Source organism: Pteronotus mesoamericanus, unplaced genomic scaffold (assembly GCF_021234165.1).
Source record: "Pteronotus mesoamericanus isolate MK-2021 breed Mesoamerican mustached bat unplaced genomic scaffold, CSHL_Meso_final contig_65, whole genome shotgun sequence".
Taxonomy (NCBI): Eukaryota; Metazoa; Chordata; class Mammalia; order Chiroptera; family Mormoopidae; genus Pteronotus; species Pteronotus mesoamericanus.
In genome coordinates this window covers 9,707,655-9,733,684 of record NW_026555228.1, presented here as the reverse complement: position 1 = coordinate 9,733,684, position 26,030 = coordinate 9,707,655, and the positions used below count along the sequence as shown (strand labels likewise).

At 44.8% G+C, this 26,030-nt stretch overlaps 2 protein-coding genes across 5 annotated transcripts in view; both read left to right on the top strand.

Annotated features, from left to right (window-relative positions):
• MAP7D2 (MAP7 domain containing 2) overlaps nt 1–7,756 on the top strand; it is an 85,386-nt gene extending 77,630 nt beyond the window's left edge. For 3 of the 4 annotated variants that reach the window (XM_054581201.1, XM_054581200.1, XM_054581203.1), the window contains 5 exons: nt 13–69; nt 469–547; nt 1,530–1,716; nt 4,213–4,488; nt 6,285–7,756. In XM_054581201.1, coding sequence (XP_054437176.1) covers nt 13–69; nt 469–547; nt 1,530–1,716; nt 4,213–4,462 — 573 coding nt within the window. In that variant the 3' untranslated portion in view covers nt 4,463–4,488; nt 6,285–7,756. The remainder of the gene's footprint in view (nt 1–12; nt 70–468; nt 548–1,529; nt 1,717–4,212; nt 4,489–6,284) is intronic. The other variant, XM_054581202.1, reaches the window with a different exon arrangement.
• Nucleotides 7,757–20,823: 13,067 nt separating this feature from the next.
• BCLAF3 (BCLAF1 and THRAP3 family member 3) overlaps nt 20,824–26,030 on the top strand; it is a 77,131-nt gene continuing 71,924 nt past the window's right edge. Inside the window, exon 1 of the mRNA XM_054581003.1 lies at nt 20,824–20,837. The gene's annotated coding sequence lies outside the window, so the exon portion shown is untranslated. The remainder of the gene's footprint in view (nt 20,838–26,030) is intronic.

Sequence of the window (26,030 nt, the reverse complement as noted above, 5' to 3'; positions counted from 1 at the left end):
TTTGGTTTCCAGAGAATAGATGAAATCATGAAGAGAACAAGGAAGAGTGACGTGTCTCCAGAAGTGAAGGTGGGCATTCAGAATCCTCTTTCCATAGTCTGTGGGCTGAGTGGCAGAATCCCTCCACTGGCATCGTCAATCTCGGAGGGGGACACCCGGACCAAATGGACCCTTCCTGCTTTGTTCCCGGCCGTAGGTGCCTGAAAAGAGGAGTTTCAGAGACAGGGTGATAGTGAAAAATTTCCTCAGAGAAATGGAGGTGGGGATGCAGGATAGACACAGTAGCCATGAATAAAAAAGAGAATGGTGATATTAACACAGGAAATACAGCCGACTTGCAATAAGCTCAGAGGACTCAGAGAATTCCGTGGAGCAAGCAGATGGCCCAGCATGGTTCCAGATAGCCTCTGATGCCTTTCAAAAACCTGTCGTTCTGTGTAAGTCAGTCTTCCCTCTATTTGTTTTTAGAAAGAAGACCTGAAAATGGAGCTTCCGCCTACTGTGTGCGTGGAAAATAAGACAAAAGCAGTTGTCCCGAACAAAATAGGTAAGTGTGGGTCTGGTTCTTGGGTCCCTCCTTTCAGCAAGTGAGGGCTCAATACACGTCCAGGGGACAAATACCCATGGGTCCTAAGAACGCATCTGCTGGGAGGGAGCTGTGCACTTTCCCTTCCCTGGTGGAGTCTCCCGCTCTGGCGCAGGCCTGCTGGGTCCGTTTGGAAAGCACCGTGTTCCCCGGTTTCTCTAGTCATCCTGCTGCAGGAGCCAGCCGGCGCTGGCCTATGCTGCCTTCCAGGGAGCTTCACTGCTGGGCAGGTTCTGTTAAGAACTGACCGCCCTGGCTGGTGTGCCTCAGTTGGTTGGAGTGTTGTCCTGTACACCAAAAGGTCGGGGGTTCTATTCCCGGTCAGGGCGCATACCTAGGATTGCACGTTTGACCCTCAGTCAAGGTGTGTGTGTGTGTGTGTGTGTGAGGCAACCAATTGATGTTTCTCTCTCACATCACTGTTTCTATCTCTCTCTCTCTCTCTTCCCCTCTCTCTAAAATCAACAAACATATTTTTTAAAATTATAAAAAAGAACTGAGTACTGTTTTATGGCAGTTTCTCCTGCCTTCCACACTCCTGGGTAGTCCAGCTCTCGTCAGGCGTGTGCACTTGAAACTCCCTAGGGTGGTATATTTCATGGCAGCCAAAGTCAGAAAAGGCAAGTCCATCTCAGAGTCACTCTTCACGTTTCTCCTTTGTCTTGTGGCCCAAGAACCAGCTACCAGAGCCTGGGGACCTATACTGTGTACAACACCGAGTCCCCCGGCCGGGCCATGAGCCCTGCCGCACAGACACTGATAATGCCATTTGTCTCCTCTTCCCCTGTGTGAAAGTGATTACCTGGGATTCTTTTTGCAAAAGATGTTGCATTGTTGATAAAGCAGAAGATTAAATTAATTGCCTCCATATGTATATTTCCTCTGTTGCTCCATTGTTTGGGATACTTTATGATTAACAGAGTGACTTTGTGTTCTCAATCAGAAATCAATGGATTGGGCACCGCCCAGGAAGTTAATGGCGTGGAGCGCGCTACCCCAGCAACTTTCCCCGGAGACGTTTTCTCCAATGGGCTTAAACCAGTTGGGGGACTTGTTCATCTGGACACCCTCGATGGGAAATCAAACAGTCTGGATGACTCAACTGAAGAGGTTCAGTCTATGGATGTGAGGTAAGTTGGCTTTTTTTGCATTTGAGCCTCATCTCTTCTCCAAATACCTCCCCTGCCTTGTAGTTGATCTCTTCATTTTCTATACACGCAGATCACGTCCGGTAGGTTCAGTTGTTGTTCAGGAAAGCCCTCAGTGGTACATTAGTGTCTTGGGTCAGGCTCCTTAGAAGCAGAGCCTAGGGTCAGGGGGTCTGGGGCCTGGGGCCTGGGGCCTGGGATTGATTGGAGAGAGTTCATAGGAGAAAGTGGAGGGAGAGAGGAACAGGATGGGGCAGGGAGAGTCACTAGGCAAGGATGTAGTCCCAACTGATTCTGTGGGAGTCCTGGAGGATGCATAGCCACCATAGAGTGGCTTGAATGAGATAAGGGAGACGGCCTTCATGCCACTGCATCCGTCAGGCATCGGCTGTGGGCCACTCAGGGCGGGGGCGGGGGGATACAGGGGTAGTGTCTGTGGGCATGAGGCTCCTGTCAGCTGAAGGCAGTTGTCAGAAAAAGGGTGGCGGCTCTGAATCCTTAGCTGCCAGCTCTCTCTGCAGCTGGGGGATGGGTGCCCTTGTAGGTGAAGGGACACCAGCAGGGTCATTGCATCTAGTGTCTCACGTTTAGGTGAACCTGTCATTGGAGACTTGAGAAAGGAACTAATTTGCTTTCAGATTCTAAAAACTTAAGAAATTCCTAAACCGGTGTGTTTGTGGATAACACCAGGCGGCAAACTAATCTCAGACGAAAGAAGAACTCAGTTAGCATGGGACTGGGGCAGAGGCACCAGAACAGAGTCCTGAGCAGGGTCGTTGGCATGGGGGGGCGGCTCTCCGAGTCAGGAGGGACCGACAGTGTTGTGCAGAAGTTCTCCCAGAGCTTACCCTGCTGTCCTTGGCTGTGAATTGTCACATTCGTCTGGGAGCAGGGGCGCGGGGCGGAGGATCTTTCCTAGGGCTCGCTGACTGTTAATACCCCAGCTCGTACACCCTGGCCTTGAGCTGGATGTGTGAAAACCCAGGGTCCAGCAGCCCATCACCAGAAGAGCAAGTCTTGTACAAACAGATAGCAGGGCCTCCTCAACCCTTGCTGCCACCTCCCCTGCCACCACCGTACACCACCGGCCACCCTCACGGCAAGCTTCTCCTGCCTGGCGCCACCTTTCCGCCGGGGGAAACACCTGAGGCCTGTTAAAAGTTAACACAACACCCCCCTCACCCCTATGCTGAGCCAGCTTATTCCTTATAAGATAATTTTCTTATAAGCAAATTATCCCTGAGTGGGTGGGGGGAGGGGGCAAGACATGGCACCAGCCAGGGTTCAAGAAAGTGACGAAGGGGCTTTGTGTGTGCACTGAGTTCTCGCAGTAGCCACCTCTGCCTTTGGAGAGGGGTGGTGCCGGGAGGTTGCACCCAAGCTTGTGGCATCCTCTCTTCCCCAAGCTCTGACCAGCTGTTTAAACCCAGGGAATGGGGTGTCTGCTAATGAGACGGTTGCCCAGGCCCCAGGCGCCAGAAGTGGTATTAGGTCAGCTGCTGCTCAGTGTGAAGGAGACGGATCCTCTGAGCTTCCACAGTTCACTGGGTTTTTCTAGATTCTTCTCTGAGATCTTATCAAGGGAAAAAAGAGCAGATCAACCTGGCAGCGGCCTTACTCTGGCTGTTAGGAGAGACTCCAGATGACAGTCCTCAAATGGCAAGCTGCCACTCCTCTGAGCTAGGCCGGTGGTTGCTGCAGCCAGCCTTCCACCTCTAGGGACAGGGGAGGGAGCGAGCCAGGACCACCGGGCAAGGTCTGGACAAGTCAGAGGTGGGAGTGGAAGCTTCCCTTTAGAGAGGGAGTTGTGGGAGAGGTTCGCTCTGCAGGTGACCGGGTCCTTGTTGACAAAGGCCCCAACCTTAATTAAGCACTTACATTATACCCAGCGGCACCGCAGGAACACTCGCCCAGCATGAGCACATCCCCGTTCGCAGGAGCCCCTGTGGGGAGAAATGACTTCATCCCATTTTACAGCGGAGGAACCTGAGGCCAGGGAAGGAAAAGCAGCTCGCCCAGGGCCGCAGTGCTGGCCAGGGGCAGCACCCCAAGCCCTGAGCCCCGGTGCCGATGAGAGCCCTTCCTCAGCTCGCTTTTAACCTCCAGCCTTTGCCTTCTGTCCGGGTTTCCCATTTCAAAGGTCTGGGAAGTGCTTGGCTTCTCTGCAGTAGAGGGCTGGTGCCTGCGGTTCTTATTTTCTTCCTTCCTGTGGACAGCGTGCTCAGCCCTGCTCAGTCCCCTTCCCTTGCTCTCATCCACGGAGGCCTCATGTCTGTCAGTGTCTCAGATTTGAACTAACATATATTTTTTACAATGTGTTACACACAAGTTCTGGCTCTAAATCCATCTTCTCTAGAAAAGAAAAGTAGTATAACAAAATATTAGAATTAATAGTTCTATCTGTCTATCTGTCTGTCTCTCTCTCCCTCTCCTTCTCCCTCTCCCCTCCTCTCTCCGCCTCACCTCCCCCAACCCCAGTCCTGTTTCAAAAGAAGAGCTTATCTCCATCCCAGAATTTTCACCAGTGAGTGAAATGATTCCTGGGGTGTCTCTGGACCAAAATGGAACTGGTAATGCCCGAGCTCTTCAAGATCTCTTAGATTTCACCGGTCCCCCCATGTTCCCCAAGAGATCCAGTGAAAATCTCAGCCTGGATGACTGTAACAAAAACCTGATCGAAGGATTTAACAGTCCCAGCCAAGAAAGTACTCTGAACACCTTCTGTTGACAAATACAGCAGCTCTTTAATGAAAGGTACAGTCTTTTGATGATAGTCTAAATCCGTAACTCTCCAACTGGGTCATGAAGGTAGAATAAGCATCACTCAGCCTCCTGGATGGTCAGGTTTTTTTTTGGAGAAATGCAAACATGCATATGAATATATGGTATATACTGCGGCACACACAAGAACTGAAATGGATTTCAAGTAAATCCTTCACACAGGAGCCTTCAGCCCCACCCCCGCCACTCCCAGCCCTGCTGTTTAGGGGGTATGTGTGTTGAGAAGTGCTGCCTAAAAGTTTGACCCACCACCTGTCTAGACTAGCAGCTTACTTTGAAGCAAAGAGAGCATACTCTAATAGTGGTGCAAGGCGGTGTTAATAACATGAACTTCTCCCCTAGTTTTACCCAGCAACATCGCACATTCTATCCAGAATCATTTGTGTACATTGCTGAGTATTGGGCCAAATGATTTCCTGTTCCATTTATCCATTCTGGAGTCTTCCAAAGCAAACATTTGTTCTTGAAGGAAGCATGCCTGAGGGAGTGGGGCTTGGGGAGAGCTGAAGTTTGTGCCCTGAAGCTTTTGTTCCCTACCTTTGGCCTTTTTTTCTTGCCACAGTCCTTCTAAAAGCTCTTTTCATTTGAGTAAGGTATATCTATAGGTTGTAAACACTCTGCATTTGTGTGAATTTGGTTTACACATCTCACATTAGATGTGCTTCAGTTTGGGGCGTATTTGTTTTTCAGTAATGAAAACACAATTGGAATTTATCATCAATTTTTTGTAACTTTATAATGCCAGTTTTCCTCCCACTTTACACTCTTTTTAGACATTTTTATAGTCTCAGCCATCTCTCAGCCACTTTGTTTTTGATGCTGCTCCACTCCTATAGCAGAACTTTGCTGCCTGCTATGATTTAGTCCAATCTGTCTCTTTCTCAAACTAGGAGACAGGTTGGGGAGGCTGCGCAGCCAAGGTCGCGGTGTTCCATAGACTTACATCTGCCTGACCTCAGCCATGGGCTGTAGGCAGCGCATTTCCGAGTTTGGTCTCTTGGCTCTCGAGGGCATGCGTGACAGGTCATTTTTGGAAAAAACAGTATCCCTAGTTGGGAAGAGCAGCTGCCTTCTTGGACACTCAAAAACAAAAGCCATTCACCTGAGCATTCTGTTTCCCTGACATACGGCTCAATATTTAGTAAAAGATTTCCTTTGTTGTTAGCATACCTTGAACCCTTCCGTTCACTAACCTCGCTATCCAATAAGGACCAAAAAAATCCACAAAACGTAGGCTTCTCGAATCTATTTCCTACATCTCTAAAAGAAGTATGAAAACCCTGTCCTAAAAGCAAAGAAAATATCTTGGCTAAACAATCACCTTCGTACTGCTTGTTTTCATAAGACATGTTTCAATTTGTCTTAAACTCAAGTTCTCAGTTCCTCTCAACCAGAAGTGGTACCACCCCCGCAGGGTGAGGAGGGGGGCAGGGGGGCATTTGGAAATGTGTTGAGGGTTGTTATTGTCACAATGGCTGGGTGGCAGCGCTGGCATTTGGAAAGCAAAGCTTAGGGCTTTAAACATCCTGCAGGTTTTAGGACAGTTCGCACCAAGAGAACTTGGCCCCCCTAGAAGAATGGTCCTGTAGAAAAGACTGTAGCACTTCTGTTGAGGGATACTGTGTGAGCCAAAGAGAATGAAAATCACCGAGAAGGCAGCCAGTTTCATAGCGTGTGAGCGCTTTAGTGCGAGGGAATGGATGCTACAAACTGCCAAATACTCAGTCTCTTCGTTGGTCTCACTGGGGTTTGTTTGTGAATTGACACAGGTGGTGTTTCGAGAAGCCATGAAGCTGCTGGTAGTCAAATTTGAGCTGCTGGCCCTCGGAAGAAACTCCTGTCGTCCTTAACCACTGGACTCCAAATTCTTAGATCGAATTGTAACTGTATTCCTAGTTAGTATGTCAAACACTGGCCACTCTTGGTAGAAACCTGGCGAAGTCCTAGCAATGTTTCATGTTATGGTTCTATGTATGAGCTTCGGCTGCTGATAAAGCGCTTCCTGTACTACTTACTCTGTTATAGTGATCACCCAAAACCGAGTCATTCCAGCTGGGAAACTCACCTTGTAACCATTCTTATTCCCAAAGTTGGAGCACATAAACATTTAGATATCGTTCCCTGTAAATATTCTAGACATTTACCCAGACTCTACTTAAATATATACTGAACTTGGGCTGCATATCTCCCCGTCTGTGTTTGGAAGAAGAAATTCCAGGGTTGGGGGGTGGTTCTTCTCCCCCTCCCCTCTCTGAGATTTCTTTGTTGGAAGTTACTGTCAAGAAGGTGTTTTTTTTTTTTTTTTTATTAAGTGTAGTCACCTGCAAAATGCGTTGTGCCACATTACTCCTTGGGGAACTAACGGAATAAGTCTGGTTGAGTAACAAAGCCATTAAACAGTGTGGAATGATTTCTGTTTTCTTATGCATATTCCTATAGACACGAGCAGCTGAATTTAGAAAGGACCTTTTCATATCGCACCTTAAAGTCTCCAAGCTCTGGTCACTCCAAACCATCGAGTGGCTTTTGGACTGAATGAATTGTGTGTCTCATGCACTGGTGGTTGGTTTTCATGTTGTTAATATTGGGGCTTTTGTTTGTTTGCACCTGTGTTTGCTCACCTCTAATAAGAGCAGGCACAAAGGGAAATGATAGTGCCCTGAAATAAGTGGGCTCTGAACGGGACTCTGTGTCACTGGAATGGACTTTAACGTACAATGTCTGAACAGAGGACAAATGACACTAGAATGTATACTCCTTGCATTTTATGCCATATAATGTGTTTTCTCAATTTCGTTTCTTGTGGTGAAATGTGGCTTTCTGATTTAAAATGACCTTTTCTCCCTTGAAACTCTTTTTTGACTTGTACAATAAGAGTTTGGAAAGATCCATAATTCTGACAGAGGCTTGCAACCAGGAAACGTAGAGTCAATAGTAATCTTGTTTATGTGCTTTCAAAACCAGCTATAGTTTAAGACTTTATTGGTTATGGAAACTCTGTACGTTTGTGTATGTATATATACTAAATAAAATACATGCCTCCGGTAATGCGGTACCATTGATCTGGACGACTGTCGGGGAAAACCCCTTTTATGACAAGCACATGGAAAATCGTAGCATGGTCTGGCTTTCAAAAAATGCCTCGCCATCTTCTTACCGCTTTATTTTGCTAAAGGTCTGCTTTGTTGTGATCTGTTGTACCTCACAGCATCGTTGTCACTGTGGTGATGCCTCATTTGCATGATGTGTACATTGTCTTTAATGTGAAATACATTTTCACTGAAGAGTTTGATGGTGTGCTAGTGTTTTGTTTGTTTCTGTAGGCTCAATGAAGAAATCTGCTGAAACCACATCAGAATTTTTCAAACCCTTGTGGAAAAAACCCCTCAGAATCTTGTGTGGCTGTCCTTTCCCTGTCAAACTTATTGAAACTCCTCTGTTGTCAGTTCCAAGTGAAGCCAACTGTGGAAATAAGCTTAAGTGATGAGCTGCCCTAGGACATGGTGAACTTGCAAGTACAGTAAAGTCGCTGTGCTTTCAGACCACGGATAGGAGGGATTTCTAGCTAATTAAGATGCAGTGTAACCTATGGAGACATTCCACATAGCAATCTGGCATTTAAACAAAATTATAATGGAATGGTGACCCTTATTTTTCAGTAAGCTAAGTCCCAGACCAGCTTTTTGGTGTCTAATCCACGGCTTGCCTACAGCCTGGGAGACCATACCAGTCAGGCAGGGCCAGAATGGAGACGTTGGAGTCAGCATGGTGACTTCCGGGCTGCGGTCTCAGGCTGGGGCCCAATCAGTGCAAGCTACCCCCCCACCCCCGGCTCTGCCCGCAAAGGCTCTGGTGAGGGCACAGGAGTGGAAAGACTCTTTCCATGTGCTGGCCTTTGACAGTGGCATTACAGGTAGCTTCTGTCCTCGTGAACTCTGGCCAGAGGGTCACGGTAGAGGTCAGTTACTCCTAAGAGCAATTTCTGTTTCGTGAACATTCTAAAGTTTTTCTTAGTATGTACATGTTTCCTATTAGCAAAGGTTTTGGTAAACTCAATTTAGAAAGCAAATATAAAGAACTATTTGTTTCTAGAGGTATACCCACTGCAGTGGGGCACAGCACAAGAAGACTCTATCCCCACTCTTCAGCATCCTTCAGAAAGCACAATTATGTAAGAAAGTGAAATGAGAACTCTTAGAAACATTAGAAAAGAGAAGCCTTCATAGATAGGCTCTTTTGGGGAAACCCAAAAGAAACAGCTGAAAAACCCTTAGAATAAGTTCACAGGGGAGCCACCTACTAAATAAAGAAAAATGAATAGTTTCTTACAGGTTAACAAGCAAGAAATAGATCCCAATGAAACCCAAGTAATTTCTGGAAATATCAAGCTATGTCTAAAACTTGACTGCGGTCATTAGCATAGTTGTACATGGAAAGACAAGCCATGTCCCCAGATGTGTGGTATTTGTAAACTAAATGAAGTTCCAATCAATAGGATTTCTTTTTTGCAACTTGAAAATATAATTTTACAGTTCATGTAAGAAAATAAACACTCATTCCGGCGTCTTGGAGCCTGGGGAGCCTGCTGGGAACAGGACTTCTATGCGGACAGATTCATCTGGAAGGCTGTGGTCCAAGGCCATTTTTGTTGGCTATAAGTGGTGTCTCCGGAACCAAAGGGAGCACACACAGCTCTTCTTAAAATTGAATGTGTTTGTGATCGAGATGAAACTGTTCTCTCTGGGCAAGAGCGGTGCTTCTGTGAACAAGGCAAAGAACCACACAGTGACTTCTGGTGGCAAACCGAACAAAACCAAGGCAACCTGGGGGAAAGGTAATTCTTGTTCGTGGAAGCACAGGCGTGATTCATGCTAAATTCAAAGCGACCTTCCTGCTAAGGTCGTTGGACACAGAATCCGTGTTATGCTATACCCCTCAAGGATTTAAAGTTATTGGAAAGTAAATAAAGTGGATTTGCTCTATTGTGAAAAATTTAAAAAGAAAAAGCTAAGAAACTCATGGGTTTTTAAAAGGGAGTTGTTGTTTTTTTAATCCTCACTTGAGGATATGTTTATTGATTTGAAAGAGAGAGTAACATCGACGTGAGAAACATCTATCAGTTGCCTCCCGTACACACCCCAACCTGAGATCAAACCTGCAACTCAGGTATGTGCCCTGACCAGGAATTGAACTCGCAACCTTTTGGTGTACGGGATGATGCTCTAACTGACTGAGCCAACTGACCAGGGCAAAACGGAATTTTAAAAAGGGAGAATTTCCCCCATAAAACAGGAAAAATACATGATTTAACTTCCAAAAACAAAAACAGTGTAGTTTGACAGAGAGAGACTGACATTAGAATAGAAATAGAGATCAGCACCATATCCAAGAGTTGTAAGAATTTAAGCATGACGGGGCAGAGTGGAACATTTATTCCTGTAAAGAGAGAGCACGTGGTTTATGGTCTCCTGAGGGAGTGAGTTCAGCATCTCTGGTGGGGTGGGGTAAGGGCTCAGCAGTCAGGAAATGGTAAAGACAGGAGTGCCATCCAAGGTGTGGGTACACATTATGGTTTGAGGTTTAAGTCAAGGAAGAATGTAGATACAAGGCTTGGTATCAGCCTTTACAGATCCTAAAGTGATGCCCCCTCTCCCCAGGATGTGCCGTGACCTCAGGAGGTGAGAAGCAGTGGCTTATACTCGCCGTGGTTTAAGCTTCTCCAGGAGTAGACCTTAGCAGTCGGCACGCCCTGAGTTCCCGCTGTGCACGAGGTGGCCCTGACACGTCTCCAGGCTATGAGGTAGGTAGGTATGTGCCTAAGGACACACAGCCGGAATTTGGCAGAGCTGGGGTTGACTCTAGGGCCCCAGCTTTGGTACCCTGAGAGAGCTGACAGGCCTTTCTGCCCCTGAAAGCAGAGGAGTGTTTTGCTATAGCAAGTGCTCATAGCTGAGAAGGGCCCAAAGCCCCATGGGGAATCCCTAATTTTGAGTGTGCACTTATTTTTAAAAAGATTGAGGAATCATTCACATACCATAAAGTACCCCTTTCAAAGTGTACATCTCCACCTTTGATTTATTCACAAAATTGTGCAACCATCACCACCATCTAATTCTAGAGCATTCTCATCTGGTGTGGTTTTGCAAATATTTCCTATTTATCCATCTCCTCAAAGCAGCACAGCTTGGCTTTATCACTAGTTCATGTTCCCTTTGTACCTGGAAGCAAGAACATGAGGCTTGAAAATAGTATCACCTGAACCAGTCACAGCCCCTTCTCCCCCTTCCAATGGGCCAAATTAGAGGTGTGTGTATGTAACCTAATTCATGTGGGCTGCTTTGTGCTGTTTCACATTCTCTGTGCATAAATCTTGGATTAAATGTCAAACATGGGCTCCCTTATCAGATACACGGCATGGGACTTCCAGGTCAACGCAAGACATAGAGTGGGTGAAACATTTAAAACGCTTTGGAAATGCTGAACCTTTGGAGACGTGCCTTTAACTGTTGCCGTTAGACCAGGAGGGCAAGAGCTGGCTCTACTTGACCCCGTGTTTCTGAGACAGATGGCCCATGTTGACCAGGGGGTGAGAGCGTTTCAGTGCTGCCTAAGGTCTAGGTCAGGGTCCAAGACAAAGGGCACTGTATGCGCTGTGGAAAGAAAGCATTCCTCCCACAGCCCAGAGCCAGAGAGGCATCTTGCAAAAGGTATAGGGAGCTGATCGGCTTCAGATGTCGCGCCTGGAGAGTTCACTCCCCACCTCTCCCTTTAGCTCTGTAGTAAACAAGTGAGAAGCTTCTGTGAGGCAGTTAGGAAATGCCAGTGTTCAATCCTCCCATTGACACAGGGATGGTTGGCATTAGGGGAAGCGTCTAAAGTGGCCAGCATTCTGCACATCCAAGTATGAAGGTAACCTTTCCCTATCTTACCAAAAGGAAATGCAAAATGCAAGGAATAGTCCCAAGCAATTGAACTTTTACGTAAAGTCACTTCTTTCAGCTTAGCGCCAACAGCTCTCTAGTGCGTGTCCTTGTCTTTTCGCTACATTTTCCCAGTAGTGTGTGGGCTTATGTTTTTTAAAACAATATATATATATAATCTCACATGAGGACATTTTTTCATTGCTTTTAGAGAAAGAGGAAGGGAGAGAGAGAAACATCAATGCAAAAGAGAAGCACCAATTCGCTGCCCCCCATATGTACCTCGATTGGGGATCGTACGTGCCCGGACTCGGGATCAAACTCGCAACCCAGGCATGTGCCCTGGACTGGGGATCGAACCCACAACCCTTTGGCCACAGATCGATGCTCTTACCAACTGAGCCACACCAGCCAGGTCTGGGCTCATCTTTGAAACAACCAGAAATGTGTCAACAAAAAAGTGAGAGCTAGGAAGGGGCTAGTGGCTAGTCATCCACAGTAGACATGCTGAGAGCTTATTGGATTGATGCAGTCGCCATGGTGCAATTCAGAGACTGTTCCAGAACAAACGCTGACTCTTACTGGAACCACTAAGAGGAAAGAATAAATTCCATTTCCTCAGTGGACCTGGCCTTCTGAAGTGCTCTCAGGGGCCACCCTGTGCAGGGACAGCCCCAATAAGCTGGTATGAGATGTTCAATGTTCACCAATGGTAAGGAATTTTCCAGAATATGGAAATAAAGCCAAAAGATGACTGTGCACTCTGTCAAAGCCCTGCCAGATCATGGTCTCGATGAGGCAGCCCAGTGGGCTGCTGAGTCTCGGGGATGTGACTCCCTATGACTGACGATGTGCTATTGACTAGGACCCAGTGTCTGGAATTACTCACTTTAGCTAGAAAGTTGCAGATGACTTTGTCCTGTAGAAAAGCTAACTCTAAAGGTTATGTCTGTTTGTCCCTGCAGGGTACTAAACAATTATATCTAACTTTGCAATCATATTCCAGCATTTCCCGCCACTAAATGTATATGTGTGTTGCTGTGTGTATAACATCTGTGTGTATGCGTGTTGCTGTGTGTAGACCTACATCAGCATGTACGTAACAATCAGCTCCCATATCCTCTCTTCATCCAGCTTTGTCATCCTGCTCCTTAATGAGTTAAACACATTTTGACACATATATTCAGATCACTCTATATTTACATCACAATTATGCTTTGAACCTTTGGGAAGTTATACTTTGACAATGATGAAGCTTTAAGTCCTCAGCGGGCTTTGGGAAATTTTAAACAGCTGCTACAGTGGCTTTAAAGCTCCATATTAAATGCTATTACAGTGGCTGTCGTGGCGCGCTGCCCAGATGGGCCTCCCCTTTAGGACTGAGGTGTTTGTCCTTCTAGATGCTGGAGGTAGTTTCTGAGTCTCGGTGGTAGAATTCCCCTCGGAGAATTGCCCTTGACGGAAGGAGGCTGCCTCATCAAGGTCAAACACTCTCACGTGAGCTGCCTGTATCCGGTGACTGGATAACTGGGCATATAAAGACCTTTGCCTCAAGGTGAGACAACTCAGAAGGGCTGTCCCAGCTTCACAGCTCTCCGTGCGTTCACCTGAGGCCTTTGTTGAGACCGCAGTGCAGGCCAGGTTCCCCCTCCTTCCTCCACTCCCCGGCACTCCCCATCACTCCCCATGTACTTTCTACAGGCTAATGGATCTCTGAGCCTATTTCTGGAGAACCCGACCTGAGCCAGCTAGCCACTGTGCCCAGGGTTTCATGCATTCTCTCTCTTAACCCTAATAGAATGACTTTCAGAGATGGGCACTGTTGTTGCTCTGCTCTCTTTACCATGAGGACCAAGGTAGGTGAAGTTCCTTGTCCAAGGTCACGTACAGCCAGGAAGCACGCAGCCGGGCTCCAAGCCCAAGATTTCCTTTGGAGCCTGTGCTTGTCCGGGCCCACGACACCTCAAAGTTCCTTCCCGGGGAAATCACACATACCCAACCCCTAGAGGCTCTTGCCAGTCTACACATCTCTTAGCTATATTTGCAAATTTCCCAATTGATCTCAACCAGCTTCCCTTACCAGAAGTTGTTGCTGACTTTGCAGGTCCCTGGGAATCTTCTGCAGAGGGCATTCAATCTATCTTTCTATTGCTCAGTCCAGCAGCATACTTGCACCCTCGGTCTGGAAGCACAGAAAGTTGGCGTTAGATTTTTTTGCACCCAGGAGGAAATGCTCCTTTATTAACTGTATGAATACCTACTCCCTTGTCCATGCCAAGCATTTTGCTAAGGATGGGATGAAGCAGAGAGTGAGGCTAGATGTTGTCCCCACCTTCCTGGAGCCTGTAGTCTAGCAGGGAAGAGAGACAGTAGACAAATAATTTCCAGAGTTGTTACTTGCAGTTGGGATGGGTAAGGAGGTCAGGTCCGTTGCACGTTTTCATATTACAGTTTGTGATGAGATATTTCTTTATTTGGTTCTTTGATTAATTTAGTCTGTCTCCTTCACTGTAAGCCTTCTGATAGGGCTGCCCTGTTCCTACCACTAACACAAGTATTCAGTAAATATTTGTGAGTGAATAAGCACAGCTGTTACTGAGGACATCTGTGGAGTAAAATCCATGGCCTCTGTTCTGCATATCTTTCTGCCAGACACCCATATTGTGTCATGAGAGGAGAGTCTCAAGGATCCTGGGTTTTGGATTTGCTTTTGGATCCCCAGCACCCAGAGCAGCCCCTGTCACAAAGTAGTTCCACAATGAATTAATGTTGATTAAAATTTTTTTTTTTTTTTAGAAAATTGAGAATATGTATACCAGTTTGAATGTTTCTACCACACACAGCAAAAAGTGCCTTCATATTAAGGGTATTTATTAATCACACATAATACATAGCAAGCTCCAAAGGTAGCTCAATGACATCAGGATTCTGGGACATCCCATCTTTGAATCTCTGGGCTCCTAAGAAGGTTGCTGTGGCATCAGCACCCCATGCTCACTCCGCTGTGGTCAAGGTATGAAGAAGTAAGTGGCAGGCTGCATTTTGTACTGCTTCCCCTGTCCACCAGGGAGGAAATTCCCGGAAGCTCCCAGCAGATTCCTGCTTTTCAGTGGCCAGTACCAGGTCTTCTCCTGACCCCTAAGCTAAGCTACTCACTGGCCAAAGGAAGCTGATGATTACGTGCCCGTTAAGGCCATGCTGCCTTCTGTAACGGCACTCCCCCCAAGATGCAGAATGTCTCAAATACAGTAGAAGTTTGTTCTCCCTCATGCGAAGTCCAAAACAGATGAGCCTTATTACAACTCTCCTCTGAGTGGCAATTCAGGGACCAGGCTTCTTCCATCTTGTAACTCCCTCATCTGACAATGTTATCATGGTTTTCTGCATCAAGCGGACAGAATAGGGAAAGGGTATGAAAGGAACACGGCTTCCACCTTGGCCTCTAAGGGACTCCTACCACTTCTGCTCACATTTCATTGGAGGACTAGGCACATGACCCCGCTTAGCTGCAAGGGATACTGAGATGTGTAGCCCCCGGCTGGGTTCCTTCTTACCAAAGGTATTGCTATGTTATGCAAGGGAGAGCACAAGTACTTTGGTGGATAGTTAGTTGTCTCTGCCATGGCATGATTGACTTAGACCAGAGCCGTCCAATGGGAATACAAAGTGAGCCACACGTGTCATTTTCAACGTTCAAGTAGGGCGCTCTTATACATCACAATTCACTGTCCGTGTTAAGAAACACAACCAAAGTCAGATAGTTAAGGAAAGAGAAAACTCACCCGATTCTGTCAGTTCTGGGTTATAAAGACTAACAAAGATGCTGAAGACGTGACCAACACGATACTAATCATTCAAAATCTATGAGAAAAATCTGGGTCAACAGGGTTGTCAAGGGATGAGAGAGCTGTTTGTCCTACTCCTCCCTAATTATCTTACTCTCTCATCAATCAGTGTTTTAAGAAGAAAACTATACAGGAGGACAGCTGGAGATACATGACAGAGCAGGTTTCCCCAGAAGCAATATCCCTGCAAAAAATGACAATAAAAGTGGCACTCAGCCTAACTCGTTACCAAAGCCTGATTCCCTCTTTTGTTTTTTTAATTTGGCTTTTTTCTGGTTTAAGAATTAGCAATTTTAAAACTACTCTGAATTTCATCAAGCCTCTATGTCTTTCCTCTGGTTTGTAGGGAACACAGGCCATAGAGAAGAGGTTGCCAAAACTTGAGCTAGCTTCAGGATCCCCTGAGGGGTTTGTTGAAACTATGCTGCACCCCACCCCCAGAATTCCTGACTCAACTCTAAAGCAGAAGCCTTAAGGCCTTCTTGTTCATGATCTTTTTTTCACATGATCCCATTCTTGCTCCTTTTCTTCTTTTTTTAAAGTATATTTTATTACGTTGTTAAAGTTGTCCCAATTTTTTCCCCTTTGCCCCCCTCCGCCCAGTACCCCCATCCCTCCAGCAACCCCTGCCGCCTTAGTTCCTGTCCATGGGTCGTGCACGGAAGTTCTTCAGCTTCTCCATTTCCTGTACTGTTCTTAACCTCCCCCTCTCTATTTTGTACCTGCCAATTATGCTTCTTCATCCCTGTACCTTTTCTCCCATTCTCCTCCCTCTCCCTCCCACCTGATAACCCTCCAAATGATCTCCATATATATGATTCTGTTCCTGTTCCACCTGTTTGCTTAGTGGGGTTTTTTTTTGGTTTCAGGTTCAGTTGTTGATAGTTGTGAGTTTGTTGCCATTTAATGTTCATAGCTTTTTATCTTTTTCTTAAATAAGTCCCTTTATCATTTTGTATAGTAATGGCTTGGTGACGATGAACTCCTTTAGCTTTACCTTGTCTGGGAAGCACTTTATCTGCCCTTCCATTCTAAATGATAGCTTCACTGGATAGAGTAATCTAGGTTGTAGATCCTAGCTCTTCATCACTTTGAATACTTCTTGCCAGTCCCTTCCTTCCTCCAAAGTCTATTTTGAAAATCAGCTGACAGTCTTATGGAAATTCCTTTGTAGGTAACTCTGCTTTTCTCTTGCTGCTTTCAAGATTCTTTCTTTATTTTTAACCTTTGGCACTTTAATTATGATGTGTCCTGGTGTGCTCCTCTTTGGGTCCAACTTGTTTGGGACTCTGTTTCCTGGACATGTATGTCTATTTCCTTCACCAGATTGGGGAAGTTCTCCTTCATTATTTTTTCAAATAAGCTTTCAATTTCTTGCTCTTCCTCTTCTTCTTCTAGCATCCCTGTGATTCAGACGTTGGTACATTTGAAGGTGTCCCACAGTCTTATACTATCCTCTTTTTTTAAATTCTTGTTTCTTCTTTCTGTTCTGGTTAAATGTTTATTTCTTCCTTTCATTCCAAATCAGTAATTTGAATCCAGGCTTCCTTCCCTTCATTGTTAGTTCCCTGTAGATTTTTATTTCACTTAATGTAGCCTTCATTTCTTTCTTTATGTGGTTGCCATATTCAATGAGTTCTTTGAGCATCCTGATGACCAGTGTTTTGAACTCTACATCCGATAGGTTGGCTATCTCCATTTCATTTAGTTCTTTTTCTGGGGTTTTGTTCTGTTCTTTCATTTGGGCTATATTTCTTTGTCTCCTCAATTTGGCAGCCTCCATGTATGTTTCTGTGTATTAGGTAGAGCTGCTTTGACCCCCTGTAAAGGAATCTATAGCTTGTATGGGGCAGAGCGTTAGGTAATCACCAGGGTGGGGCAACCCACTTCACCGATTTGTGGTGCTGTGTGGGGGGAGGGTTGGTGGGAGACTGTGCTGCTGCCTGGCTTCTGGGAGTTTGCCCAGCACTCACCCTACTTCCGGTCACTTCACCCACTCCCCATATACTACTGGCACCCTTCCAACTGTTGACCTGGTGCTGAATCCCAGAGCGGGTGGATTTGTACATGTTTTAAGACTGTGTGGGCCCTTTAAGCAGAGTTTCCTGAAAATCTGGCCGTTTCTTCCGCAACCCCAACTGGTTTTTATATCCAGAAGTTATGGATATTTATCTTCCCAGCGCTGGAACCCTGGTCTGTGTGGTCTGGTCAGTCTGGGGCTGGGATTGCTTGCTCCCAAGGCATCCCTCCCAATTTTTATCCGCTACACATGACCATGGGACTGCCCATGCCTGTTCCACCACCTCCACCTCTCAATGCCACACCTCCTCGCCTCTCCACCGTCTCCACATCTCTGCCCCTCCTATCCGTCTGGATGAATGCAGCTTCTCTAAATCCTTGGTCGTCAGACTTCCATACAGTTCGATTTTCTGACAGTCCTGGGTGTTGTTTTGAGATTTAGTTGTAATTCTTTTTGTGATTGCACAAGGAGGCAAAGCATGCCTGCCTCTGCCTCCATCTTGACTGGAAGTTCCCTGCTCCCTTTTTTCTGATATAACACCAATAATGTCTCAGATAAGGTCTATTGCTTCAGCCTGTGGCCCAGACAAAAGAACCAAAGCTGACCCATGATGGACTTGTGAGAAATAAATATTTGTTGGTATAAGCCAGTGAGATTTTGGGATTGCTATTGTAGCATAATATATTCTTACTAATACAGAATGCTGTATTGACCATACTCGGCATTTTACAGCAGATTTAGCTGTGCATGAAAAGTCAAAGAAAAATAAAATAAATGGAAAGGCAGATAATAGTCCATTTCTCTTAGGCTTGTTCTATGTATAGATGTGTGTGTGTGTACGCTATTCATATACACACCAAGAGCTATGTGACTAAAGGGGTTCAGAACAGGCCTCCCCAAGATGTGCCATTTTTAGCATGTGAATTATTTTAAGCTAAAGGCAATAGAGACCCTCTAGGATCACAAGAAACTGTTTTTTTTTTTTTAAAGATTGTATTTATTTTTAGAGGGGGAAAGGAAGGAGAAAGACAGACAGACAGACAGAGAAACACCCATGTACAAGGGAAACATCAATTGGTTGCAGCTCACACACTCTCAACCGGGGACCTGGCCTGCAACCCAGCCATGTGCTGCCCTGGTCAGGAACTGAACCAGCGAGCTCTCAGTTTGTGGGACGAAACCCAACCCACTGAGCCACACCAGTTGCGGGCCAGGTTCGTGGTTGGGGGCGGGTGAGAGGCAAGAGGCAGTGGATTGATGTTTCTGTCACATGTCGATGTTTCTCTCCCTCTCTTTCTCCTTCCCTTTCCCCTCTCTCTGAAAATAAAAAGAAATAAGATCTTTAAAAAAAAGAAAGAAATTCTTAAGGAAATGAAAGGATGAGATGGAAAGTCAATAGGATGAATTGAAGAGGGGAGGGGAAGCAACCAACACAAAGAAACAAAAATCTCACTAATAGAATTTAAGTAAAAACAGAGGCAGAGCCCTGGCTGGTGTGGCTTAGAGGACTGAGTGCCAGCCTGCTAACCAAACGGTCGCTGGTACGATTCCCAGTTAGGGCACATGCCTGAGTTGCCGGCCAGGTCCCCAGTAGGGGGTACATGGGAGGCAACCACACCTTGATGTTTCTCTCCCTTCTCTTTTTCCTTCCCTTCCCCTCTCTCTAGAAATAAATAAATAAATAAAATCTTTTAAAAAACAGAGGCAGAAATAATGCTTTGGGTAACCTTACTGGTAATATTAAAAGCAAATTTGAGTTCTGCCAGAATAGCCAAAAAAAAAAAAGATAGAACTACCACAAACTGCTTTTCCTAAAAAGAGAGACCACATCAAATGGAGCAGAGACAATTCTTGTAAATAAAATGGAAGAAAACCTTGAACTGAAGCCATATATATGTAGACTAAAAGGTCTCACACCTCTTAACCAGACAGAAAGGACAATATGTGCAACCACATAGAAACAGAAGTAGTATTCCTCTTAAAGTGCAAACATTTCAGTATAGCCAGAGCATTGAATACAAGGAGGAGAGGGGGTCGAGAGGTGGGAAACAGCTAATGAAAGGCCTTATATACTATGCTAAGGAATTTTCTCTGCAAAGCAGGAAGTAAAATTGTGTATGAAGAGAGGAAAATGATCATTGGTATGGGGTGTGAAGAGAGTGTGTGGTAAGGGTTAGTAACAGTAATTACTGGAAATGAAAGAGGTCACATAAGACGATTCCTAAGAGGCACCAAGACACTCCGCAGTGGTGGGTGTCCATAAATTTGCCGTGGCATCATTCTGTTATAATTGTGTGGCTTTTTCCTCCCAAGCAGTGCTTGGAAACATAGATGTAGGAATGGAAGGTACAGATAACTTGAGTATTTTAAGATAGTGGTTTGACGTTACAATAGGTGATAGGGCAATTCAAGGGGCCGTGCTTACAAAAGTGGTTGAAGTCAAAGCTCTTGGGCTTATGTCAGGTAGAAGGCTCAGGGGATGTCAGAGCTCAGGGGTGTTTGAAGAGTAAGTACATTGGGCCTAAGGGAGAGACAGGACCGCAAGGATGGGGATTGTGAGTCCAAATAAATGGGATTTGTAAACTTAAGGTTTTCGAGATGGAGCAGTATAAAGCGATGAATGTCTAGGTATTCTAGCATATATGTCTGCGAATGGGTGGAGAAAGTAGAGGTAAGTCATCTGGGTTGAGGAAGTTAAGGAAACAGCTCAGTCATGAGTGTTGGACTCATCTGGATGATGGCAGGAATTCAGAAGGAGAGGAAAACTATTGTACTAAGTCGATGACAGTGGACCCTGCAAGAAGTAAAAAGAATATTAAAGTGGCAAGTGAGAAAGCTCCAAGAGAGAGGGACATACTACCCTTAGGGCTTGTGGATGGAGTGTAGGAGGCGAAAAATCAAGACAACAGACAAAAATAAGTCAGTATTTCAAATTTACAGTGCAGAGGTGTTGGTATCATTAACTTATTTGGGGAGGTCCAGAGGGGAGGTTTTGTTTGTTCGGGTAGAAGTTTAATTTGAGGCCATGGGGAAATGGTTACAGATTGAGTAGGCAGGGAGAGAGGCCACAGAGATGCATGTTCAGGTGGGATGGCTCTGGAAGGGCTTTGAGGGCCAAGCCAGGGGCTGGAAGGCCTACGGGACCAAGCTCCTGTCCTTGACTGAGGAGTGAGCTCCAGCCCCTAGGATCCAAGCACCTGCAACGCCCGGTGCGGTCCTTTCTTCAGAGGACCGGTAGGCAGACGGCGCACGCGCTCTGGACAGAACGGTAGAGACAGGAATGGCCGACAGGGGGCGCAGTCGCGCTGGCTGGGAAAGCTAGAGCTTGCGGGCAGTGGGCGGGGCCAGGGCGGGGCACGGCGGTTGCAGAAGGAAGTGGTTCCGGTCTCGCGGGCCGGCTACTGGTGCTGAGGCTTTGGAACGCCGAACGCAGAACGTTGCTCTGTTAGGGGCGAGGCCTGAGGGGGCGGCGGTGGCGCAGCGGTTGCGCTGCGGTGGCGGCAGCAGCGGACGCTGGTACCTGGACCTCCCGGATGGGTCAGTAGCCGAGCAGGGCGGAGGGGGCGTGGAGGCTCCGACCCACTGGGAGGGCGTGTCCATCACCCCGGAGGGGCGGTTCTTGGGTTGGCGGGTGGGGCAGTGGGGAGGATGAGGCATCGGGGCACGGGCTCCCGGGCGACCGTTTTTTTCCCTGCCACTATCTCTGGCCATCGGGCGGATGCCTTCCCTTAGGCTCCGCGATCCGGCCACCTGCTGCCATGGCCCCTACCCTCCCCCGTCCTTGGGCATGCGGTCCTGGTGGTTGGGAGTGTCTGACATGAGGACTGAGGGAGCAGTGTCCGGGGACGGTGCCCTTGTCTGTGATGCGGTCGCTAACGCGTTGCCTCAGCAACCCAAGCGGAGGAGCCCCCGCTTTGTCCTTCTCCAGGGGCACTACTGCCGCGCCGGGGCATCTTCATCCAGAATGAGTAGTGCAGGCTGCTCTTTACCCTGGAGAGTTTAACTTGTCTTTTTAGAAACGTACACTGAAAATCGGTTTCATCTCCTGTGCTTCCCTAGGGTGTAGTAAGAAACTGGGCCAGTCCCTGTTAGGATTGTCCTGTCGGGAGGGAGGGAAGGAACGAAATGGGAGAGAAACTTACCCTCCCAAATATTTTCCTACCGAGGCGCTGTTAGAGCTGTCCCTTAGGTGATGCTTTGCTTTTCTGGAACAAAAGTAAAAACTACAGGTAGGAATAGGGAACGTCTGTCAGACTTCTGGCCAGGCAACCGTTGTAGCGTTTTTCTGAATTCGAACTCGTTGGAATAAAAGACTGGGATTTGAAAAGAATAGGTTTGGGTGTGGATTCATGAGTGTTTTATTTTTCAACGGTATTTTTTAAATTGAGATGACATTGGTTAATAACAAGTTTCAGTGTACAACATAATTCAATGGTATTTTAATGGTAATGGTATAGTAGTACTTTATTTTTTAATGTTATTTTAAAAACGTTGACATTGGTTAATAGCACGTTTCGGCGTACAGTGTAATTCAATGCTATTTTAATGGTAATGGTATAGTAGTGCTTTATTTTTTTAATGTTATTTTTAAAATGGCTACTAAGATGTTCTTTCGAAGGCCCCTCTGTTCCACACACACCTCCTACAAACCTTAAAACGTCTTATTAGAAACAGTGTAAAATATACAAATGATTACAAATAAGATACACTGTTCCAGAAAACAGTTGTGAATATGGTAGCACTAAGTATAAAGCCTCCAGTCTTTTACTATGCAGCCATGAGTGTCTGAATTGTTTTAAAGCGGATACTCTTTGGTAGCCTTTTTTTTTTTTTTTTTTTTTTTTTTTCCTGACTACATAGCATGCCCTTACGTGACCATAGTAATTTATTTAGTGGGCTATTTCACATTTTTCACTACTTAAATACATAGTTGGAGAAATGTAAAGTCCGCATATCCGTGATTACTTTCTTAGTGTACATTCCTAGATGATAGAATTGTTGGGGTTTTTATGTGAATTGCTCAGTCTCCCTCTGGAAAGGATGTACTGTTTCGCACTTCCACCAACAATCTGTAAATGTGCTTTTCTACACCCTAGCTAAAGGCAACATTTAAAGGATTCTTATAGAAACACTTTTGCCCTTTTCTGTTTTTCTCTCCAAACATGTGCAAATGTCTTCTCTAACTATCCTTTTTTCCTCTTATTTGTTGATAGCATTTCAGTTTCTCATCTTTCGTTCCACCTTTACCAGTTTAATAAAGAAAGTTTATCTAGGTGAGGCAAAGGCATCATAGAGTGAGTAGGAGATTTGAAGTTTTAAAAAGTTTTATGCTGCTGCCCCAGATTATATTAAAAATGATACCAGTTATAAAATTAGGTGAATGAATGAATCTACACAAATGTTGAAGGAGAAAATATTTCTTTTTTTAAATTTTTAAATCATGTTTATTCTATTACAGCTGTCTCGATTTTTCCCCCTTTACCCCCCTCCACCCACCCCACCCCACCCCACCCCACTCCCACAGTCAATTCCCACTCTGTTGTCCATGTCCACGGGTCATCCATACATGTTCTTTGCCTAGTCCCCTCCCCTTCTTTTTACCAGTGTCCTCTTTCCCCATCCCCTCTGGTCACTTTCAGTCTGCTCCATGCTTCCATGCCTGTGGTTTATTTTGTTCGTTAGTTTATTTTGTTGAAGAGATTCCACTTATAGCTGAGATCATATGGTATTTGTCTTTCACCAACTGGCTTTTTTCACTTAGCATAATATGAAGGAAAAAATATTTAAAAGCACTATATATAAAACTGAGGAGAACAGATATAATAAAGCTAAATAAAACATAATCCTTGGGATCAAGGTAAATAAAACTTAGTCTTTGTATCCTACCATTTCTAGAATGTCCAGGCAGTTAGTGGGCATAAAAGCTGCTTTCTGAATTTTAGATGTGATGCAGGATTCAACTATTCTGGAGTGTGCTGAAGTCCATTTCTAGTGATTGAGCATTTATGAAATGACCGGACAGTCCCTTCAGGGTCATTTTTCTGAAGGTGGGGGTGCAAGGTGTGGAAGTGTTAGAACGTGGACTTTAGTTTCAGGTCCTTCATTGGAGCAGATTGATTAATCTTTTTGAGGCTTGGTTTCTTCACCTCTGAAATGGAGATAATACCAGTTTTCTCAAAGACACGTGAAGGTTAAATGAGACAGTAGTTGTAACACAGTACTGGCACTTCTGTGATCTTTGTTATCTGCTGAACACTTAGCATCTCCAGGAAATAAACTAAGTCTTTCCCAAACTTGTATGCCCAGCCCCTGAGCAGTCACTGTTTGCTCAATTAACATAAAATGGGACTGCTGATAAAAATTCAGTTTGGACCATTGAAGGAGGTAATATGTAAATGTGGAACATTGGGAGAAATTGACTGTATTATTTGGAAGGGATAATAAGGAATCAAGGAAACATTAAGCTAATTGGACCTAGAGGCATCTCTATTATTACTGTCATTCTACAGTATATCCTCAGTGCCAGGCATATATAGTCCCTCCTTATCAACAATCAACCTACTCCCTAGACCCCTATCATCCAGAAGCAACCCAATTTCTTTCCTCCCCTTCCAGCTAGACTGTTAGAAGGAATTAATTGACTTTCTCAGTCTCCTTACCTTCTACTGAATCCATGTGGTCACATTTTTCTTTTTTATTTTAAAATATTTTTATTGTTTATGCTATTTCAGTTGTTTCTGCTTACATTTTTCATTCCTTTTATTGGGTCTCTACGCAGCTTTTGACATTAAAGTCTCCTTTCTTGAAACATCCTTTTTAAAAGTTTAATAGTTTATTATTTACTGTATTTTTTTCCATTACCATTTATCCCCTTACACCCTCTTCCACCTCTATCCTTCCTTAGTTTCTTTTTTTTTTTTAGTGTAAAATTTTCATATTTAGAATTAGCCAGGTGGATTCAGGTTAGATGATCCCAGTTTTGTTGGCAATGTCCGAAGCATCATAGTCAGGAGCCTGTCAAACATGTGCCTTCTTCTCCCCATCAGGCCTGATCGGGGTGTTAACTGTGGCCATGTCAGTGTCACAGAGCTTCTTCACAGCCTGTTTGATCTGGTACTTATTGGCCATGACCTCCACAATGAACACAGGTGGATTGTTGTTGTCTTCTTCCTGGCTCACTCCGTAGTTGAAGGCGGATTGTTTTCTTCCTGGCTCACTCTGTAGATGAGGGCGGGGTGGTCTTGGTGATGGCTTAGTGGTCAGGCTAGTTTTGCCTGGGGGCGCTCCTTGGAGGATACTTAGGCAGCCTTCAGAGCCGGAGCCACAGTGTCTTTGGCGCCAGAAGATGGGTGAGGTTAGAAGGTACGTGACATGCTGATTTCTTTGTGTGGCTGTGGAAACCTCTCAGTACTGTGTTCTTTGCTCTCAAAACGGTTGCTTTGGCTTGGGCGTTGGGAGCGGCAGGAGGTTCCTCCTTCACTTTGGGTACCATCCGTGAAAAGGGTCCTTTTTTAGTTTCTGAGATTCTGTGCTCCAGGGTTTCCTCCTTCCTCAAAGTTGCACCTTTAGGTCTCTTTGGCTAGTTCATCTTCTTCCAACGGTTGGTGTTTCTGTAGGCTTGATATTTTTTTGTGTGTAATATACTGGCTCTGGAAGAGTTTAAGAGAGCATTGAGGCTATCTGGTGTTGGAAGGTTTACTAGAATTCCCCCGTGAAATCATCTGGTCCTGATGCTTTTTCATGGACTAAAGTATTATTTCCTTAATAATTTACTCTATTTTGTCTATGGAAATTGTTCTAGTTAAGCTTTCTAATTCTATTGGGGTCAATTTTAGTAATTTGTATTTTTCCAGCAAATTATCCCTTTCATGTGTATTTTCAGATTTATTAGAGGGCTGCAAAGTAATCCCTTGTGGTTTAAATTTATTTTTCTATTTCAGTGGTTATTTCGCCCTTACAGTTTCTTATTTTGTATATTTGTGTTTTTTCCATTTTTTTCTTAATCAAGTGATATAGTGCTTTATCTATTTTAATATTTTCAAAAACTACAGAATTTTGAATTATTACTTAGATCTAGTTTTCTATTCTCTTCCTTTACTTTTATCTTTATTATTTCCTTTTTGTTTACCTTGTTATTTTGTAGGTTATTTTTACCACAAAAAATAAATGTATTGATTTTTATTCTTTCATTTTTATGTTTAGTACAATGAATTTTCCTTTGATTGCCACTTCAAATCATATCCCAAAATTTTATATGTAGTGCTTTCATTGCCATTATTTTTTTAAAAATCTATAATTTTAGTTACAGAATACCAGGAATGGTTTAATAGGCAAATTTAAATTTGTAGGTGGAAAAGGGCCTTTCTGGTTTTTTGTTTGTTTTTGTTAGTAAATTCTAGTTTTATTGCATTATGATTAGAAAGTATTATTTGTACTATTTCTATTTTATAGAAGTTATGATGTTTTCTTTGGGACCTAATATGTGGTTTTTCTTGGTGAATATAGTGTGAGCACTTTAGAAGAATGTGTATTCTCTAGTATCAGAGTGTAGAGTTTGCTAAATATCCTTAAGATTTACCCTATTGATTATACTGTTTAAATCTGCTTTTTATTTTTGGTTCTCCTAATATAGCACTGAAAATGCTATATTAAAGTATCCTGTTATTAGTGTGTTTATCTGTATCTCCTTGCATCTCTTGTAGCTTTTGTTTTATAAAGGTGGTTTGCTAT